This window comes from Cynocephalus volans, chromosome 5 (assembly GCF_027409185.1).
Source record: "Cynocephalus volans isolate mCynVol1 chromosome 5, mCynVol1.pri, whole genome shotgun sequence".
Taxonomy (NCBI): domain Eukaryota; kingdom Metazoa; phylum Chordata; class Mammalia; order Dermoptera; family Cynocephalidae; genus Cynocephalus; species Cynocephalus volans.
In genome coordinates, this window is record NC_084464.1 from 103,647,655 (window position 1) to 103,665,586 (window position 17,932).

Here is a 17,932-nt window from a genome sequence, read left to right on the forward strand (position 1 = left end):
GTTGCTATATTTTGTTAGCTAGTATTTTATTGAGGATTCTTGCATTTATATTCATCAAGGATATTGGCCTTCAGTTTTCTATTTTTGATGTATCTTTGTCTGGTTTTGGTATCAGGGTGATGTTTGCTTCATAGAATGAGGTCAGGAGAATGGCCTCTGTTTCAATCTTTTGGGATACTTTGTAGAAAATTGGTATCAATTCCTCTTTGAAGGTTTGGTAGAACTCTGCAGTGAACCTGTCCGGTCCTGGGCTTTTCTTTGTTGGGAGCCTTCTGATAACAGCTTCAATCTGTTTTATTGTTATTCAGATTTTCTATATCTGTTCAGATTTTCTATATCTTCTTGGCTCAGTTTTGGTAGTTTGTATGTGTCCAGAAATTTATCCATTTCCTCCAGATTTTCAAATTTGTTGGCACATAGTTGTTTATAGTAGTCTCTAATGACTCCTTGTATTTCTGAGGTGTCAATTGTAATACCACCTTTTTCATTTCTTATTTTTATTTGGGTCTTCTCTCTTCTTTTTTTAGTTAGCCTTGTTAAAGATTTGTTGATTTTATTTATCTTTTCAAAAAACCAACTTTTTGTTTCATTGATCTTTTGTATTGTTTTTCGGGTTTCTTTTTCATTTAGTTCTGCTCTGATCTTAATTATTTCTTTCTGTCTACTAACTTTGGGTTTGGATTGTTCTAGTTTTTCTAGATCTTTAAGGTGAAGTGTTAGGTTGTTTATTTGCCATCTTTCTATTCTTCTGAAGTAAGCATTTAAGGCGATAAATTTCCTCCTTAGTACTGCTTTTGAAGTATCCCACAGGTGTTGGTAAAATGTGTCATTATTTTCATTAGTTTCAAGAAATGTTCTGATTTCCTGTTCAATTTCTTCTTGGACCCATATATCATTAAGAAGAATGTTGTTTAATTTCCATGTGTTTGTATAGTTTCAGAGTTTCATGTGTTATTGATTTCTAATTTTAATCCATTGTGGTCTGAAAAATTACATGGAATAATTCCCATTTTTTTGAATTTGTTGGGACTTGCTTCGTGACCTAACATGTGGTCTATCCTGGAGAATCTTCCATGTGCTGATGAGAAGAATGAATATTCTGAGGTTGTTGGATGGAATGGTCTGTAGATATCTGCCAAGTCCAATTGGTCTAAAGCGTTGTTTAGATCTTGTGTTTCTCTATTGATTTTTTGCCTAGATGGTATGTCCAATGTTGAGAGTGGTGTGTTCAGGTCCTCCAATATTATGGTGTTAGTGTCTATCTCATTCTTTAGATCTAATAGTGTTTGCTTTATAAATCTGGTTGATCCGACATTGGGTGCATATATATTTATGATTGTTATGTCTTCTTGATGGATAGATCCTTTTATCATTATGTAGTGGCCTTCTTTATCTCTTTTTATGGTTTTTACTTTAAAGTCTATTTTATCTGATATCAGAATAGCTACTCCAGCTCGTTTTTCATTTCTATTTGCATGATATATCTTTTCCCATCCTTTCATTCTTAGTTTATGTGTGTCTTTTCAGGTCAGGTCAGTCTCTTGAAGACAGCATATTGTTGGGTCCATCTTTTTAGTCCAGTCAGTCTGTGTCTTTTGAGTAGGGAATTTAATCCCTTTACATTTAGAGTTATTATTGAAAGGTGTTGATTTACTCCTAGCATTTTACTGATTTTTGTTTAGGTGTCCTAAGTCCCTTTTCTTCCTTTCTTTCTAATTTTCTGTTTGTCTTCTGCATTTGTTGGCTTCTTGGGGTGGTAGATAAACTATTTTTTTCTTTATTGTTAGCATTTTTGTTTTGCTGGTAGGTTTTGTTCTTTCTTCAGTATTCATGGCAATGATGGTTATTTTTGAGGTATCAAACACAGTACTTCCTTGAGAATTTCTTTTAAGACTGGTTGTGTGGTAGTGAACTCCTGCAGTTGTTTGTCTGAGAAATATACTATTTGTCCTTCATTTCAGAAGGATAGCCTTGCTGGGTAAAGTATTCTTGGCTGGCGATTTTTGTCCTTTAGTGTTTTGAATATATCGTCCCATTCTTTTCTGGCTTTAAGGATTTCTGATGAAAAGTCTGATGTTATTCTGATTGGGGCTCCCTTGTAGGTGACTTAACACTTCTCTCTTGCAGCTTTTAAGATTCTCTTTGTCTTTGAGTTTTGCCAGTTTGACTATCACATGTCTTGGAGAGGACCTTTTTGGGTTTAATATGTTTGGGGATCTTTGGGCCTCCTGATTCTGAAGATATCTGACTTTCCCTATACCTGGGAAGTTTTCTGCTATTATTTCATTGAATATGTTTTCAATGCCATTTCCTTTTTCTTCCCCTTCTGGAATATCCACAACTCAGATATTTGAGCACTTAAGGTTGTCTGTTATATCTCTTAGATTTTCTTCAATTTTTAAATTCTTTTTTTGTTTTTTCTGGTCTGCCTGTGTTAATTCAATCAGCCTGTCTTTAAGGTCAGAAATTCTCTCTTCTACTTCTTCTAGCCTGCTGGTTAGACTCTCTGTTGTGTTTTTTTATTTTGTTGAATGAATCCTTCAGCTCCACAAGCTCTGCTACACTCTTTTTCAAGGCACTGATTTCTTTGTACATTTCTTCTTTCAGTTCCTGTACATTTTTTCTCACCTCATTGTGTTGTCTAACTGAGTTTTCTTGTATCTCATTTAGTTTCCTTAGAATTGTTGCTCTAAATTCCTTGCCAGTCATTTCAAAGACTTCCTGTTCTATAGGATCTAGTGCTTAAGAGTTATTATTTTCCTTTGGTGGTGATGTACTTCCTTGATTTTTCATATTTCTGGTATCTTTCCTTTGGTCTTTTGTCATTGTGGCAGGGAATATCACAGTCCACTCATTTCACCCTGATGTCTGGCTTGGATACTGAAGGGACTGTCAATTTTGGGCAGCTGGAACTAACCTGGGCTGGGGTGTCCCATGACACCTGCCTGTTCTGGCACAGCTGACTTGGGGCGTGTGGGTCCAGTGGCTCTCAGGCCTCTCTGGGCAGCAGGAACTGACCTGTACAGGGGCTCCCACAGTGCCTGCCTGTTCTAGCACAGCTGATTTGGGGCATGTGGGTCCCGCCTTTCTCAGGCCTTTCTGCATGGTGGAGACTGGACTGAACTGGGGGTCCCATATCACCTGCTTCTTCTGATGCTGCTGACTTGGGGCATGTGTATCCAACGGCTCTTGGGCCTCTCTGTGCAGTGGAGACTGGTCTGAACTGGGGTCCTGTGGTGCCTGCCCCTTCCGGCACAGCTGACTTGGGGTGTGTAAGCCCGGTGGCTCTCACACCTCTCTAAGCAGGCGGGTCCGACCTGGGCTGGAGGTCTTGCAGCGCCTGTCTTTTCTGATTTGACTGACTCAGGGCGTGTGGACCTGGCGGCTTTTAAGTCTCTCTAAGTGGAGGGGACTGACCTGGGCTGGAGGTCCCGTGGCACCTGCCTTTTCTGGCACAGCTGTCTTGGGATGTGTGGGCCCAGAGGCTCTAGGGCTTTTCCAAGCAGTGGGGACCAACCTGGGCTGGAGGTCCCATGGTACCCGCCTTTTGTGGCACGACTAACATTTGTTTTTTTTTAACTGGCTTCTTTCCCTTATCATAATGGTCTCATGGTTCATCCAAATTTTAGCATGTATCAGCATTTCACTCCTTTTTACTGTCAAATAATATCCCATTGGATAGATATTCTCTCTCTCTCTCCTGCTCCTTACAAAGCCCAGTCTTGTTCAGTACTCATTTCTCCCTCATGCACCTCAAGAGAAGATGACCATATCCCCTAGAATAATTCTGATTTGCATAAGTCAATTAGCTCATGGCATTCCCCTGACAACAGCTGTGGTAAGGGAGAGGCACGTAACTAATACTGGCCCAACTAGATTGAAAAAAAGGTCTTGCAGTCCATGACCTGGGAAAGAGGAGTGGGGATGTGTTTCCCTTGATCTGTTAAATGTGAAAAAGGAAGCATAAAAGTATTTGGAAAGTTTTACCTAACACCGTCAGCAGAGAAAAAAAGATGGAAAGATCCTGGGCCTTGAATGATATCATTCAACAAAAGACAACCATCCTTATGGCCTATTCTACCAGTGGACCTTTTATAGTGCATGATGATATATATTTTTTTTGTTCAAGTCAGTTTGAGGCAAGTCAAGTTTTCCATTCTTGAAGCCATCAGCATTCTGCCTAACAGTTAACTATAACAATAATGAAGTCCTCTATCTTACTAATGAATCAAACCAAAATGGTGGAGATTTATTATGGATATTGATGGAAAAAAGTAGTATGAAAAAAATATAAAACTTTCATTCATTTCAATAAAAGTCTATTAAATATAAAATTCTAAATATGAATTTATGGGTAAATCTAATTTTATATTTTAAGTAAAATATTCGTAATAATTTTATATCATCTAGTTCTCCCAGAAACTCCATGAGAAAGATTGTTATAAATGTTCAAAGATGAGGAAACTGAAGGAATTAAAGGTTCGAACACTTTAAGACCAATGTAGAACTGGGTTAGGACCATGATTGGGTAGCTGAAGAAAATTCATTCACATTAAAGATGTACTAACATCAGGTAATACGGAAGGTATCCACATTTAACTAGTACCTTACAATATCCATGTGAAGTGGGCAGCGCTATACTACAATTACTGATTAACTTGTCTTCCTCTACTGGCTTTTTGAAAGCAAGAACTGTTTTGCGTTTGTATCTATAATCTCTCACACAGTAACTGGTACAAAGACAGAACTTAAAAAATGCTGACCTCATAAGAAGAGGATCTAGAGTAGATCTTCACATTTATGTAGTGACATTTAAGGTATTGAAAGAAGAAAAGAAGAAGGAACAAAAACAGAAACAGAAATGTGATGGGAAGCAAGGAAGAACATTTTGAAGGGGAATTATGTACAGTGCTAAATGTTCAGAAAAGTAAAGAAATTAACTAAGAAAAATATATTTATTATGGCAAACAGTCAGTCTTTGAAGAACACTGAGGAAGTAGTCTCAGCAGGAAAGAAACAGGTGACCAGGAGAAAAATGCAGAATACATTTTCTGCATGTCTAATGTTCAAGAAAAGGAGACAACGGTATTTGAGAGACATCAAGATTTAAAAACGGCTCTTTTAGCACGGAGAATCTTGAATTTTTGGTAAGTTAAAATGACAGAGTAAGTAGAGATGGCAAAATTAAAGATAACAGAGAAAATGAAAGAAGACAGAACTAAAATGGCAAAGTCCCTGTGGAGTTGAATCCGCTACACTATTGTTCAATGGTGAAATTTTAGGTTTCCTAGATGCCTGAAGGGTTCTCATTGTTAACATATTATTTATATACCATATTTTTCTTGGGGATGAGAGTAAATATAACTATAATGCTTTTAGTGAATCTTCAATAAATATTCTTTTTTATAGGATTTTCTACATGGCTTAGGGACAAATGTAAAGAGGTGTAGTTAAACCTGTAGTGCAGACATTTTTGTAGAACATAAATATAACTTTTCCCTCCTTCTACCTGATCATTCCAAGTGAAATCAGGATAGATGCTGAGTGTCACTCGAAGAACAGTCCGTGTGATGGGTTGAATGGATGCTTCCATTATAACAGAAGGAATCTGATGAACACATTGTTTGACCTTCAGTCCGATATTCACATGATGCAAAATGTGACCTGCAAGAAAAACATCACACAGAAGAAATGTGCCAGATAAAAAAGAGCAATATAATCTGACTTGTAAATGGGATTTCAGAGAAGGTGATTTTATTGCTTGTTTTATAATTTGCTATGTAGAATAGCTGACATTCTTGACCTGGCATGTTTGAATATTTTGTAATAGTTAACTTGAATTAGCAATTCATGGCTCTGAAAACCAGTATCAAGGTTTCTCTAGCTATTAATAGGGTTCTTAAAATTACTGAGACTTTATAGTGTTTAAACTACTTTAACGAGACACTTCTCTCTGAGTTAGTTTATGACATGTATAGAAATATTTAGTATTTTTTTAAAAATAGATATTAATTTATTCAGGCTGTATTTCAGAACTCTATAACTATGATGGGAAATTCTTCAGTAATCAAATGCAACTCACCCATCCACACCTATTTCCAGAAAACATAAAGATAAAATATAAAATAGTCAATCGAATACAAAATTACCATTTACACATACTTTTATAAATAATTAGATTCTGGAATACAGATATATGTGTGGGAGTGCCAAGAGCAGGTGTCAGAAAACAAAAGCGACTAACTATAAACATTCTTCTATTCTAGTCTGAACAACTAAGTGGAAATAGATTGTATTTTATAACATCAACATCTCCTTCGTTCTTCAAAACATAATTTTTTAAAAATCACACTTACTAATAAACCAAAATGTATTACGCTTACCCAAATTTTAAACTAAAACTGATCTTCCTTATTTTGACCAAATATTTACATGTTACCCCAATGTAAGTACCCTCAACTTCCCTTGTTAATAATCTCAATTTCTCTCTATTGAAATTTCCCTTCTCCATTCTATCTTAGGAGAAGTATTCCTCCTCCTGTACAAGTGTAATAACTATCTCAGCCTCTCTTCACATCTTTGTACCTCTTGCCAGCAGTAATCCTCTCTTTTTTTTCTCTTTAGCCTGACTCTTTTCCTGTGTGATGTCTATACTATTCAGAATTGAAATAGCACCTAATCGGTGCATTATATATTTGTCCAATACAACGTTAGCATACGTGAAAATGTATATAGGAATAACTTTTTAATATTATGTGAAAAAAGCAAATTCTATGTATATACTGATACCAACTAGGTTCAAAGATGCATATCATGTAGTGAAACTTATTTAGAAACTCTGGAGAAATGTAGAGCTTAATGTTCACATAATTTTTTGCTGCGATACTGCTGATATACATAACAAAAGATTTTGAAATAAATTTAACATTAAGAAGTAAATTGAAAATAAGCATCATTGAATGATTCTCATCATTTATACCTATGATTCTGTGCATTAAATATTTAAGGGGCTGACAATATAAACTTCATTTTAATTGCTAATTCTGACAAGTAACTTCATAAAACTTAGAGTGATTTTTGTTTTAGTTCCCATAAATGAAAAAGAGATTTCATAACTATGGTTAAAATTTATCTTGAGTAATATGAAAATTCACAATAATTTTCTTTTACATCTAGTAAAATATTTTATTTGCACAAAACAATACATTCAAACACTTTTTGCTTCCTTCTCACCTATTTCATCTTTCCTCATGTCTTTCAGCTTATCCACAGTAAGGTTTTTTTCTTCTAATCTTGTTAGAATGTGTGGTGGTAAGACTGAAAATTGTCTCAAAGGGCTAGCCCAACCCCAAAGCCTCTTGTCAATGACTTTGCTAAGATTCAGAAGCCTGTAGGTCATGGCAGGCCAACGTTTCCTCAGAGCAATTTCAAAAAGAGCACGGACAATTCTAGCTGCATTCTGAAGAATAAAAGAGGGAGATTGGTGGTTAGATCCACTGTGCTCTTAAAGGTGTCAATAAATTTATTATTCAAATTCAGTCTGAAAAGAAGTGGAAGTCGAGCTGCATCCTTGAATTGTGGGGCAATATGTTTTCTCATATAACCCTAACTATCCTTATTATTTCTACATAAGAATAATCACATCCTTTATATGTGAGTGCTACTTGCTTAACTCTCAGGGTTAACTTTCAGCCTTATTTCCAAGTTTTTAGAAACACCATCCTTATACCCTCTAAACAGGAATAAAGTAGAAAGAGACAAAAGACATGCAAAGCATTTAGGAGGCTGTTGAGGTGTCTAGAATATAACATACAGGTAAAGATGCCTCTGGTTATATAGTGGAATGATTAAATTTGCAAGGCTATTTAGAGGAGAACTGAAAAAGACTTTGGGATCTAGTCAGGGAGAAAATTAGTGAGGGAAGGGTGATAAAGAAAATATCAATGAGTGCAACTACTCTTATTAACGGGCCATGTTAATGGCTCCCTATAAACGAAGCAATGTATTAACTTGCTTTATATATATTAACTCATCTAATCTTTATAACAACTGCATTTGATTGGTATTGACATTATGATTTTATGGATAAAGATACTAGAGCTTGGAGAGGTAAAAAATTTAACCAAAGTCACACAGCTAGTTGGTGTCAGAGAATCTATGCAAAATCAGGTCTAAATGACTCCAAATCTAACTTTACAATTCTAAACTCTGTGGTCTGAGGATGACTTCGTTAACAGACATATAGAAAGTTACAATGAATAAAGCCTTTTTTCACATTTCTACAGCTAGTTCCCACTTGTTCTGCCTCCTTCCATCTATCATTAACTTTGCAGATTGTTTTATTGGAGATTGTTTTTCAAATCATGAACTTAGAGACATCTGTTTTTAAAATCACAAACTTAGAGACACCTTCCAATGTCTAATAACATCTGTATTTGAAAATGAATAATGTTAAATCTGGTCAACATCATAAAAAGAGGAAAAAACAGTAAGGATTTTGAATGGTAAACAGATGATCCAGCCTAAAAATTATGGAGTCAAAACTGACCAGAAGAGTTAAAGGTTTAGGTTTTACATTTTATATAAAATATGCATTCGTCTGTTGATAAAATTTGACTATTTTATTTCAGTAATAGAACCTTATGAAGAAATATGATATTTAGAAGTCTGTGAACATTCTGATACCCATTAAGAATGAAAAAAATGGGTTTTGAGATCCAGTGAATCATGAATAAAATGAAGATTTTGATTATTATATCTATTAAATAATTTTCCTACATGATTCTCACTTGTTCTTGTAAAATACTGTCAGACTAATTTTCTTGACTGTCTTTGAAAGTTTGTTATTTTTCATATTTCAGAACGTGTACCCAAGCTAAAAGAAATAGAAGGAGAAATACCATATGACAAGATACAAACAGGACATTTTAATGTGATATAAATTGGGTGGGAATAATGATCAAAGTCTACAACATGTACATAGCCTTTTAAAAAAATAAAATCATAGAATATGTGAGCCAAGCGTTTACCTTAGGGGCTGAGAGAAGAAAATTTAAGAAATATAGAGGGAAACACCATTTTACAGAGCTGAAAGTGTGTTTGTGGAATTACTGATGGCTAAACTGAAAATATAATAAAAAGTATATTTTATCTAATGCATTCAAGGATGATAAATCCATAATGGCTATTCAAGAAAAACCATGGAAGCTTTGAGATATGTCTTTAATCTGAGGTTGACTTCCTGGGCACCAATCATGAAGGGAATGTAAGTTTTATACTGTAAAGCAATTCTTATGTCAGTCTCTGATAACATCTTCATGATCTTGAATCAAGTAGAAATGTTACCAGTTTATTATTCATCCAGAACCTGGTAAAGCTTTCCCTTTTATTTAAATTATTAACTATATCAACATAAAACATAAGGAAATATGAAATGACAATATTACATTACTTTTCAAAAAAACAGATAAACTTAGAAACAATAATTCTTATAGAAGCTATAAAGTTTAGACAATATAATAATGTTTTCACTACATCTACAGATTTACTTTATATAATTTATGAAATTACCACCTGTTCTCTTGGTTACAATGATTAAATTACTACAGTCATTCAAATTGTTTACCAATATATTGTTCATGTTTGTAAATATTTCATGTTTATAGCTATTTCAAAGCACACCTGAGTATTCATGGCTGGTAATAGTAATTATTTAACACAAGCATACTTTTTCTGTATTGTTTGAAAAAAATTACAAATACAAGATAACAGCAGAGTAGTTTCCATATTTCAAGTAAGATTAAGCTTTATTTTCTTCTTAATTTAAAGGCGGCATTACTCACTGAAAAATAATGATAAATGTATTCTTAATAGGTAAAAAAAATTTTTTTTCAAGATGTCAGGATGGAAAACCTTTTCTTTTAAAGATAAATAGGGCAAAAAATAAACTACTTCACTGGAGGGTTTAAACACAAAAACATATATATTTGAACATTTTATATCACAGTATTTTTTCAAAGTTATAAGTTAAATGAGTTATAGATTAAAGAATAATTTTCACTCAGTCCGCAATTTTTAAGTATCAACATTAGAAAAGGAGGATTACTTTTTTATCAGAGACTTATCATACTTAATAGATGGTATGAAATATATTTATTAAGCTTATTTAATGTTAAAAAATTTGTTATTATTTCTCATATTTGGTGAAAACTACAAAAGTTCCACAGTCTTTTCTTTATGCTTGAAATATTCTCCTGTCACTGCCCCTTGTAAGTAAAAAAAAAAAAAAATTATTATTTAAAGCAGAAAAAAATCAGATATTGGTATTTTAAAACTCTATAATGAAAACAAAAGCAACATCAAAAAAAAAAAGGCCAAACTAACTACTAAATCTTACCAGCGGTCCTGATTTTCAAGCAGAGATTATACTGAAGATATACAACTTAACAGAGCCAGTTCTTTTTTTTTTTTTTTTTTTGGTCTTTTTTCGTGACCTGAGTGCACCGGCCATTCCTATATAGGATCCGAACCCGCGGCGGGAGCGTTGCAGCGCTCCCAGTGCTGCACTTTCCCGAGTGCGCCACGGGCTCGGCCCAACAGAGCCAGTTCTAAGATAAAACGGTAGTTTGGTAGCATGCCACAAAGCAATGCATTCACAGTATAGCATGAATTAATTCCTAGGTGTCTAAAGATAGACAAGGAAGAGAAGATGAAAAGGAAGCAAGATTCTTACCTGTGCAACGTATGCAGAATCTGATATGAGGGAGAAACTGTCCATCTCTCCGCGGCTGATATAAGTTTGAAGTAAGATGTTTATTTTCCCATAACTATTCTCTACACCTCCAGGAGCGGAGAGTTCACAGAAATTGTTTAATAGAGCATCTAACTCCTCTATTTCCTCTTCTCTAACCTAGAAAAATCAATGTTTTTGTAGGAATAATTGGGTTGATTTATTGAAATTTTTTGAATTAAAAGTAAATCACATTACTTGATTTTTAAAGTTTCCATTTACTATAACTCAATATTTTCCTTTTGTATAGATAAATTAATAGTAATATTAATTTTCCCACAGGTATAGTTAATAAAATATAATATAAAACTATACTGAGACTGATACAATTACATTTTATTATTCATCACCAATATTAAAGTTGCCATTGACATATAAAAATTTGATATGCCACAAAAATTAGATCTTCTGACCTCACTATCCTTCAATTGATGAGATTTCATTTTTTTATTTAACCAGAGTAAAACCTCTGCCCAACTGGATTAGGGCAAACTTGAATTATCTTCAAATGCATTCATTATAGTCATATATTTTCATATGATATAACACATTCACAGCTTAAAGCTGTGAAGTACTATGATTCAAAGTATTAAAGTTTTCACTATTAATAAGATTAAATTATAATACTGGCACAGAAATATTCATTTCTAAGTTTGAATCACGCATGTCCTTTATATTTTCCTCAGTGAATCTTATATGTAAATAACCCCAAATCTACATACCACATTCTTTGACAGTTATACTACTGCCAAACTTACTTATTTGATTTGAGGTATAGTGCAAAGAATGGTGTCAGCTGTGACATAATAGTGTAATCTAGGAGAGTGAATATTGTTGATAAATGGAAGAACAGTGTTGATACTCCAAATGTAAAATGCCATATACAGTTTAACAGGAATAACATTTAATTGTACGTTTTTATAAATGAATGAATGCATATATGTTGTACACATCTGATTCAAACTTCAAGTAATCTTACCTTGATTTGATCAAATTCTTCAGCTTTGGAGACTATAGCAAAGATATCACCTTCTGTTTTGTGAGCATCAAAGAGTTCATTAAAGGTCTACCAAAGTAAGTGTTATATTTGATTAAAATCAAAAGTCCAATAAAATATTTAAAATTAAAATTGTGACTATAAATCATATATTCTTACAGAACATATGAGCCCTAGGCAATGCAGAGTTATAATGTCTGTGGCACAGTATTCTAAATTATTGCTTTAAAAGTATTATTTAAATTTATCAAAGACTGAAAAACATTCCTAAAACATGATTATCTAAGAAAGACCTTTAGAAGCAAAAAGATGACTAAAAACAGTTAATGAGAACTATATTAGATATCTAAAAAAATGTTCATCATAGCATTCTGATCTTTGCTCATTTTTAGCATAGGCATATAGAAATCTGCACCATTCACCAGCTCTAAACTGCCTGTATTTAATATAAAATTCACAGAGGAATAACTAGAAAATATGTAATTTGAAGATTCCCACAATAATACTAGTGAGGACATAAAGAAAATCAGGAAACTGGGATTAAAAAAAAACATCAGTCAAAGGCCTATGGAATAAAGACAAAGCTAAAGAAGGGCAAGAGCTCCTGAAAAAGAACTGCAAACAGGTTTAGGATGTAGTTTGGCAGCAACACACTAGCAAGTGGACAAATGAAAAGGTTACTTAGTGGACAAAATGACTGAACGTGACTAGATGATGGAAGGAGTGAAAAGCCAGGGAAAATGTGTTGGGCAGAGGAACCACCAGATCACAGTTGAGGGATAATGTATGTGAAAAGGTTTTGAAGGAACATAAAGTGCTATACAAATACAACGTTTATTTGAGAAAAGATGGGGAAAATCTAGTAAACACTGAATGTGTTTTCTGAAACCTGTTATATGCATAAGAAAATGTTAAATGAGTACAAAACCCAGATTTCATATAGGCAGAGGTTTTTATATTTCTGAAGAAATCTCATTTGAATTATTTCTATTACTTTTCCCGTTTTAAAAACAATTTTAAGTACAAAATAAAAATGAATATAAGAAAAAAAATTTAAACTTTCTCTCTAGAAATAGAATAAAAGGGCAAAAATTCACCTTAACCCATTTCCCTCTCTTTAAATTTAAGTTTTCTCTTCACTGGTAATCACTAAGTTTTCCCATGTATTGACATATGTATATAAACACACACGAAGACAGGCATATACTTTTAAAAATGTAGATATTAAAGTGGCACCCCATCTTACACAGGACTGTTAAAAGGTAACAAGCAAGGCTATAATTGGACTGTCAAAATTATCCTTGAAAATCCCTTAAGTTGCCCATATAGTACAGCTAGGTTGACCTGATAATTTTATTAGTTTTTAAAACTCTTCTTTAGTCAGTGTTTCTCAATAACTTGCAATTAATTTTTCAACTTTTTATTCAAAGATATCATTAAGCCATCAACTCCCACTTAAAATCATTCAGGCATTCGTTCCATAGGTCTCACCAATATGCTTTGACTACTGGAAGCATGGGTGTGCCTACTACGTGGGATATGCTCACTGAACAGAATGGCAAAAGGGTCCTTACTATTTAAAGTCTTCTTTCTTTTCTGTCTTTACTGAGGGCTTATTGTTAAATTCATATAAGTTAAATGCTTTTTGCTCTATTAATTGTTTTGTGTTATTTTTCATTAATAATATAATACATATTTTTATAATATTAGTATAAAATATTAATATATTTAATATATTATTTCATAATATATATATTTTGGTGGCTGGCCAGTATGGAGATATGAACCCTTGACCTTGGTGTTATAACACCATACTCTAACCTAGTGAGCTAACCAGCTAGCTCTAATCATATATTTTGAAGTCTAGAAAGTATTTGCATTTAAAAAACAAACATTATTGTATTTATTTCTCTCAGTATAATACCTCAATGGTGGTGTATTTAATATAGTAGTGGCTGGCAGTTCTACCCAAATCAGTAGAGGAAAAATACCCAGTTCGCTCTTCAAAACGAATCATCCGCGCTTTGTCTAGTTTTCGTCCAACTTCAATGACCAACTGTTCTCGATGCTTTCTTAGTGTTGGATCAATCTACAGGAAAAAAATATAAACACTTGATTAGTTCTTTAGAGAGTCATGACTTGCAAACATATCCCTATTTATGGAAATTACTATTTATTCATTTTTTTTGTTTTAGCCTTTTAATTACAATTTTTAAAGTATATCTTGTACATTTAGAAAATAACTAGAAAATATTTTATTTCATTAAGTAAAGGAAGCTTTAAAAATTCACTGAAATTATCAATCTGCATATTCTCTTTGGACACCCTCATATTTTTTAGAATCTAAAATTCTTAGATGTCTTATAATCTTTCAGATTATAAAGAATGCAAATCAAATATAAGAAAAAACCCAATAATTTTCTTTTCCCTCCTGCACTAACATAAACAGGGATTTTAAAATATCAAACTACATTCCTACTTTATCAATTATTTGGAGAAAATAATAGCAAAAAAGCTTTCCTTTGTCAAAGTAAAGAAATACAAAAATAAATTCAAAGTTATCCTTTCAAAAGTATAGTTCTATTGTTCTAGCTGTTTTGATAATACTGATGGGAAACCCATTTTGCTGATAATAATAATAGAAGCAAAGTGTAAAATGAAGTTGACAATGAATTCTTTTACAGTTTTGAAACTATTTCTTATATTACAGTTTTCTTCTAAGCAGAAATGATATTTAACATAAGAAATTAACAAATATTCTTGCTATAATGACCTGTCTTTGTGAAAATACATGTATGTACACACACATGTACACCCATACATGTATACATGCCAAGTCCTAAAGATCACTCTCTGGTCATGAGCAATAAAATGAAATACAACTTTTAATGGGGGGTAAGTGTAGTATAAAAACACTTTAGAAATCAATTAATGAGTTAACATCCCTATGATTTGTTCTAACTTAGATCTTTATGGCAGATTATTTATGCACAAAAGACAGCTAAAATAAATTTTAAAAATCAGAAAAATGAAGTAAAGGGAAATCAACTGCAGGGAAGTAAGATGGAGTCAAGAGTCATATAAGCAAATATTAAATATCTGGTACAAGGAATATACTCTACGTATGAGGCTCATTTTGTAAAAACACTTTATTAATCACATATTAATAAGCCATTAAAATATGTTAAATTACTTGATCTGTGTTAGTTCATAAGATTTTTGTGGCTACAAATTCATATTGAGAGATAAAATCAAAACACAGACTCTGAAACTTGAAAATAGAAAACTATGTATCCTCGAAGAAAAAACAATTTACTTTCTTTATACCAAAAAATTACACAAAAATGACTTCTGATATGAACCTAGTACTTAAAAATCAACTGATGTGCTTATTTTGTCACAAGATCTGAGATGACTTAGCCCATGAAAATTTATGTTGTGTTTCATTTACCCCTTCTGAATATTTTCATAGTGCCATCAACTATTTTCACAATGCCCATATTTGTAATGAGGATAGCTAACACCATATTCTTTAAAATATGTAAGGTTACAGGTAATAATGGACCTGTATTTTATAAGATAACAATCTGGCTGTAAAACAAGACATCCATTTGAAGATTAGCACATGTTTCACCTAAGAAGAGTAATGGTAGTTGAACTCCATCTAGAGTAAACCCAAGTATGAAAACCTAATCATTCCAGATTAATGGCTTCAGAACTATACTTACTGCTGCTGCTTTTCTTAATATTTTTTTCCACCCTAAGCTTTAAGTTTCAATTTTCCCATGGTAAAATCTACCGCATAAGAAAAGTAAAAATGAAAGAAAAAAATAATTTTGAGTCAAATTGAACTTCTTCACTAATTCTCACTTAACACTTTACTAATTTTGACTTAATACTAGTGAATATCCATATGAAAACAGGAAAATAACATTTTCATTAGACAACAACTGGATTTTATCTGTAATTAGGAAGCATTTACAGTATATAAAGCAGAGTTCTGAAGACAAAACAAACCTCACAGAATCTGTAAGCCACATGGACCAGACAACTGTAGAATTCATGGGAAGAGCTACTAACGTATGCATCTAATTCTCAGCCGATGCATACACACCGCATCATGAAACAGATCCCAGCCTCCAAACTGTTAATAACTCATTAATGTTGCCTTTTAATTTTATAATAGGGTTTAGAAGGGACTTGATAAAAGGAACAGATTGTATATAGCATAAGCCTATTATCCAAAATGGTCTATAAGTTTCCTAATGTTTGATTTATTCCAAAAACTAAATTTATCATAGTTAAAAAAATCATACCAAAATATTATTATCAAATGGAAATATACCTGAATAATAAATAAATATAATGTAAAGATTAACTTATTAGTATCAGTGGGAAAAGAGAAATAAAACAAAATAATTACAGAGGGACAATCTAATTTTTCTTAGTATTTCCTAGAAAAGATTAAAGCTCTTTGTTTTTCTTCCAGGTATTTAACTCTTTTCAGATGAGGCAAGAGTAGCAAATATTTATCCTCATATCATGAAAGAATTATAGAACCAAAAAGAAGGCTTTAATTTTTTTTTTATAAATGAGTTTTCTACCTGATAAGCCTTATGACTGATGCCATATACTAATGGATTTGCTCTCATCCGTACATAAAGATAAGTGTAACTTATCCACTTCACTGCTTCTTCCACGTTAGTAACTGTTCCCAGAGCAATCTGCAAATCAAAAACACAACAAAAATTGAAGTAATGCATTTAAGTTAAACATTACATCAAATCAAAGACCCTTTTGGCAGAAGTCAAGTTTTTAAAATACATCATTATGCTGTGTTTAACAGAAGGTAAGCACAATTACTGGCCATGACACTTCTCCAATTAATTAAAAATCAGTCCTGCCTCATTTAATTTTAGAATACTACATTAGAAATGCTATCTCCCAAAACTGAATTTATTCAATATTATGGCATTTGATTATTCTTTCTTAAATGGAGTTTAATTCTACCTAGCATTAAGGACATTTTTGGCATTCATTAATTTTTCTCTTATTCGGTATCCATTTTGTTTTAGTTTCATTTTATGCGACCACACTACTGAAAAACTTAAATGTTATTGTACTGGAATATGAACAATGAAATATTGCTAATTCTATCCCTCTTTATCTTAATTCTGCGTACTGTTATCAACAAAACCACAGAGGGCATAACATTAGCTTTTACCTCTCAAGATACCCATTTGCAGGATTGCTAGTATAAAAATACAATTGAATACAAAGAAAAATGCAATTGTTTCTGCACAAAAAGCATATTTTATTGGGATTCATACATAATAACACATACATATTTTAAAAAATCATAAGACAAGAACAGGGAGTGGTTTTTATTTTTTACTTGTAAACTTAAAACAGCCTATAGAAGAAAATTAGATATTTATACATTTAAACCATAATAAACACTGGACGATTCTTTAGACAATATTTTGAAAGAAATATAATTTCTAATATAGCATTTTAATGAAGATTTCTAATATATCAATTCAATGAAACCACAGATTAATAATTTAAAAACAGAACAACAGCATTTAAGATCTGTATAAAAAAGAGAAAGGAATTGTTAAACAATAATAGCACAGAATTTGAACAAAAAGTTTTCTTAAAAGTATTATTTCCTTAGCTAATGGATCTATAGGTAGTAATTTTGCTATTACTCAATGTGTTCATTTTACTTTAAAAATTGTGAAACTTCATAGTTGTATATTTTTTCCTCAACCCTTACCTGAAAACAATTTTTTTACCTACTAATACTTTAAACAAAGAAGAGATGCTCCCTACCTAAATTATTAATTTTTAGGAGAAAAAAAAAAAAAAAGGGAAACCAACTCTCTCATTTTAGTATTAATGAAAATAAAAACATTCATGTTTGCCTTAATTCCTGTATTGTAATTTTAATTTCCTATAACTAATTCTGTGAAATAAATATGTAAAGGTTTAGCTGTCTTTAGTGAAGATGAGATATAGCAATATATAATTTTCTTTATAATAATATATTATCCTGTTTGTTGTTAAAGAAAAATGACCGAAAGTGAAAGAAAATGTGATGGGAGATTCTGTTGACTTACTTTTGCATTTATGCTAACTTACTT

General features: G+C 32.4%; 1 protein-coding gene across 4 annotated transcripts in view; it reads right to left on the reverse strand.

Moving 5' to 3' along the window:
• ASCC3 (activating signal cointegrator 1 complex subunit 3) overlaps positions 1–17,932 on the reverse strand; it is a 393,541-nt gene that overhangs the window by 128,676 nt on the left and 246,933 nt on the right. For all 4 annotated transcript variants that reach the window (XM_063096828.1, XM_063096829.1, XM_063096826.1 and 1 more), the window contains 6 exons: positions 16,391–16,510; positions 13,711–13,875; positions 11,769–11,855; positions 10,733–10,909; positions 7,234–7,459; positions 5,510–5,664 (listed from right to left, as the gene is read on the reverse strand). In XM_063096828.1, coding sequence (XP_062952898.1) covers positions 5,510–5,664; positions 7,234–7,459; positions 10,733–10,909; positions 11,769–11,855; positions 13,711–13,875; positions 16,391–16,510 — 930 coding nt within the window. The remainder of the gene's footprint in view (positions 1–5,509; positions 5,665–7,233; positions 7,460–10,732; positions 10,910–11,768; positions 11,856–13,710; positions 13,876–16,390; positions 16,511–17,932) is intronic.